Source organism: Anneissia japonica, unplaced genomic scaffold (assembly GCF_011630105.1).
Source record: "Anneissia japonica isolate Jap-2015-1 unplaced genomic scaffold, ASM1163010v1 scaffold3436_len560460_cov161, whole genome shotgun sequence".
Lineage (NCBI taxonomy): Eukaryota > Metazoa > Echinodermata > Crinoidea > Comatulida > Comatulidae > Anneissia > Anneissia japonica.
The window spans coordinates 405,263-409,638 of NW_022751570.1; the positions used below are offsets into that span (position 1 = coordinate 405,263).

Below are 4,376 nucleotides of genomic sequence, written 5' to 3' on the forward strand. Positions count from 1 at the left end.
ATATTTGTGTGTGTGTGTGTGTGTGTGTGGATATATATTGTTTTGAAATTGCTCTGATAACAATAAAGTTAAACTTACATTTTAAAAGAGTTTTACCGCCAAAATGCCAGCCATCTTGGAATTCTTTGTGATGTCGTCATTATTCCGATTAAATTTTTAACGAGAGTGAGGAGTAACTATTTAGCCAAGTTCTTGTTACATTTTATATACATAGCATATGTAAAAGTGACTAAAGACATACATTTATTTCCCCTACCCACATCTTAATTAGCCCAAAATAGGATATTTTATGTCAAAATTTTAAAGTGCTATAAAAAAAATTGCCCAAGCTCTAAGAATGGGGATTTTTTTTTTCTGAGACACTATATGATATACTGATTCAGAAAAACCAAAAATAAATTTTCCTTTACTTTTTTCCCGCTAATTTCCTACTGCACCCAGGCTATAACCAATGTATGCACAAATAACTTTGAAAGGCAATTACTTAAAATCCTGTTTATCTTGACTCTAAGAGTACTGTACTTTCACTTTCCAATAACTTAGGTTTGAAATGTCCAATTTGAACGAATGACCCCTCATTTTAAGGATCACATACTCAGGTATTTGAGAATACCAATAACTTGAATTTCAATTTTTGCTACAACTCAGCCATTTTGGCAAAACATGCCTCATATGTTTTTTTGGTTAGACACTTCACTTCCTAGTCTGTATCTGATTTCGGAAATCTCAGGTCCGGAACCTATTTCCTTTATCCTTATCAAACTGTTATGTGTTTGTGGATGGTCTGTCCATGGCCCAATTCATTGTTAAGGATGGGGTTAGCAAATTTTTTAAACATGGCACGTAAAGATGTCTGAAAAGCATTATTTTTTGTTTACAGATTTGTTTACTTAGACATGTGTTTAGATTTAGATACTCCAGGCCTGCTTGACCGTGTCGTTTTAATGGTGATCTCTGTAACTTTGACTGACTACTAACTAAAACTTTTAAATAGTTATCTTATAATGCTTTTTTTTTCATCTAAACAATCTAAGTCACTAAAAAGACATTCCAAATGACATAATTTAACAATTAGAAGTTTAAAACGTTATCCCGCGAAGTTAGTGAAGTGAACAGATAATTGAGCAGCTTTTGACAACTATAAGCAAGCATTGACAAGCTGACCAATGGAAAATATTAAACAAATAATAATAATAATAATAATAATAATAATAATAATAATAATAATAATAAAATATATAAAATTACATACAAATTTAAATCCGGAAGTTCCATTATCGGTAATCTAACGGTGTTGTAGACATAACATTTCATACCTGAGCCCCAACGATAGTGAATCTACCTAAGTGGTCTTGATTAACTCGGTTAAGATCCACCCTCTCTACAATTCCCTCCCAAAGCAGCCCCCTCGTTTTCGTATTCCTTGATCCGCCAATGATGTTCGTCATCATCATTATCAACGGGAAGTAGTTTAACAAAGCTCAAATATCGATTTAAAAAAAAAAAACCGTATTCTAAACTGTAAGATATATGGGTCCCTGATATGTGTATAACAAATAAAGCCGATTTAGGTTTATAAATGGAAATCAAAAACAAAAATATTGTGATTTCATAAATTTAGTGCACAAAGTTTTAGTTACGAGCATTATAGTTTGATGATAATAGTATAGCTTTGTACATCGACATAACAAGAACCTACAAAAAGTTAGTAATGTGTACTCTACAATACACACCGATTATTCATTACTATTACATAAGCGGGGTTGTTACTAAGACCAGTAACGGCGAGTTTGAAGTATTGAGTTTTAGAAGTATTGTATTGACAGTAAACCTAATCTTACCTGATATCCCACCTAAAGATGTACACTAGCATTCCAAAAAATACAATAACAGCAAAAGAAACGCATGTACAAAGAGTTATCATCAATGTTCTATTTGTGCAACTTATCGAGGATGAGTTAAACTTCAGAATGTTAGTCCCAGCCAACTGGCTTGGTTTGCTGCAGTTGGTTTGATCAATGTCTGTAAATTCTACCGACGTCATATTCAGCCATCTACGAAACCAGAGCAATTGGCAATCACAACTTAAATGATTACTTGACAAAAGAACCTTTGATAATTGAGGTAGATTCTGCAAGCCCAATGATTCGCTCACGGTTGCAATATGATTGTTATGTAAACTTATAACTGTTAAGTTGTTTGAGCCTAGGAACGCGTCATCATGGAGCGACTCGATGATATTATCATGTAGAGAAAGCCACTTTAGATTGGGACGACTTCGAAAAACAACTGAAACGGTTTTAATTTTGTTTCCATAGAGACTAACACTACTCAACTGACTGCAGGCATCAAATACGCCTGGTTCAACTGTTACCACAGAAGAATATTGAACGTACAGTGTTTTCAAAGATAACATATCTGTAAACCATTCTTTTCTTAACACGTTTAATCCGGTGTTGTACTGCAGGTAGAATAATCTTAGCTTAAATAGTCCTCTAAAAGCCCTTGGGTACACGGTTTTTGATAGCAAATTGTTATATGCTAAGCTCAGGTCTAGTAAGTTCCTCAAGTGATAAAAAGTATCGTTTTTAATCTGTTGAATGTTGTTTTTATCCAGCCACAAAAGTGTCAGATCTACAGCCAAATTAGTGAAAGGAATTTTCGATATCTTCTTTGATCGACAATCTGCCTGATGTTGATAGCGCAAATTGTGGAAGTTAGGTCCAAAGCGGTAAGGGCAATACTCACACAAACATTCCATTGGACAACGTGTTTCGTTCGGGTACATGCTACCGATAATTCTGTAAGGATTAATCGGAAAACATTTCTTGCTGAGTGTGTGGATTGGGTGAAACAGCAGACAAGTACTTGCACTCATAACAGCTATGATCCACAATCGCAACATATTTAAATCGTATAGGCCTACTTCATTCCAGAAAGCTGCCGTAACTTAGCCTCTTTGCAAAATACCAAATATTGTTCGGTACGTATAAAATATCACACTTTCACTTTCAGAATACAGCCGACCTACAAAGACACGACTTCAATGTGTGAATTTCCTTCTTCATTTCCTTAAATATGTGGCTTGCATGTAGTACTGTCCTACATTGTTCAGGGACGTAGCCAGGATTTTGAAAGGGGGGGGGGGAGCCGTTATGCAAATTACGTAGGACCCCGGCGGGGTCAAGGAGGCGAATCCCCCTGTGAAGTAGCGCACTCTGAACGTTCTTAGGACTGTTTGAGAGGATAAATTGAAAATTGCAATAGACGCATTATAAATAAGCGCAAAAATAATTATATAATAAATCAACAGTGATAGATAAAGGAATTCGAAAGAGAGGTGAATCAGGGAGGGACTTTCGCAAACCGAGGAACCACCCACCTCAGCCCCACCAGGGTTGGGGCTGAGGTAAGAAAATTTATTACTAGGGCATCTCTAGATGGCCGGAAATTACACTCTCGCACTTCAATTTGAATATATTTTTCTTTATTTTCCCTTAAAAAATGAAAAGGGGGGGGGGCCTTAAATCCACCTCTGCTCAAAACATTCTTTATCCACTGCCAGAATAGTCATAATCACGAAAAATGGACATGAAAAACCAGATCACATCCTAAACACAAACAGCAGTCACTAAGACATACATCAGGAGCCGATTCGATGGAGTTCAATGTCATACCCAGGGAAGGACACAGACCTGTTTTGAAAGGTAGAGGGGGAGGGCATTTGAGACGACACCCACCTCAGCCCCACAATGGTTGGAGCTGAGGTGAGAAAATTTGAGGAAATAGTACCTCTAGATGGCCAGAATGACACTTTTAGTAAAATTCATCATCATCACATCACTATTAGTCAAAATGAAGTGCCAAAAAAAATTCTCATGATCTTTTATCAGGGATTTTTTGACAACCATAGAGATCTTATTAAAGTGTGTGTGTGTGTGTAGGCTATATACCATAGAAAACAAAGCTTAAAAACATTGTCTTTGAGTATGTACTTTACATAAGCATACTTCAAAAACGTTATTTCACAACCACCTCAGCGTCACCATGGCTGGGGCTGAGGTGAGAAAATTTGAGGAAATGGTACCTCTCGAGATGGCCGGAAATGACACTTTTACATAGTAAAATTCATCATCATCACATTACCATTATAGTCAAAATGAAACGCCAACAAATTTCTCATGACCTTTTATCAGGGATCTACTTAATATCCAGGGTAACTTAGGCCTAAATAGCTTACTAAGCTTTAACTATATATACTATAGTATGATCAAAAATCACAACTTTTTTTTCTCATTTAGCACAATTTTCTTCACTTTTTATTGCTATTATTATTATTATCAATTATTACTATCGTCATCATCATCATTGTTATT

At 35.7% G+C, this 4,376-nt stretch overlaps 1 protein-coding gene across 1 annotated transcript in view; it reads right to left on the reverse strand.

The window, feature by feature from the left end:
- Positions 1-3,019, reverse strand: part of LOC117121771 (toll-like receptor 13) — a 15,919-nt gene extending 12,900 nt beyond the window's left edge. Inside the window, exon 1 of the mRNA XM_033267078.1 lies at positions 1,842-3,019. Within this exon, the coding sequence (XP_033122969.1) occupies positions 1,842-2,905 (1,064 nt within the window). The 5' untranslated portion in view covers positions 2,906-3,019. The remainder of the gene's footprint in view (positions 1-1,841) is intronic.
- Between the last annotated feature and the right edge of the window lie 1,357 nt (positions 3,020-4,376).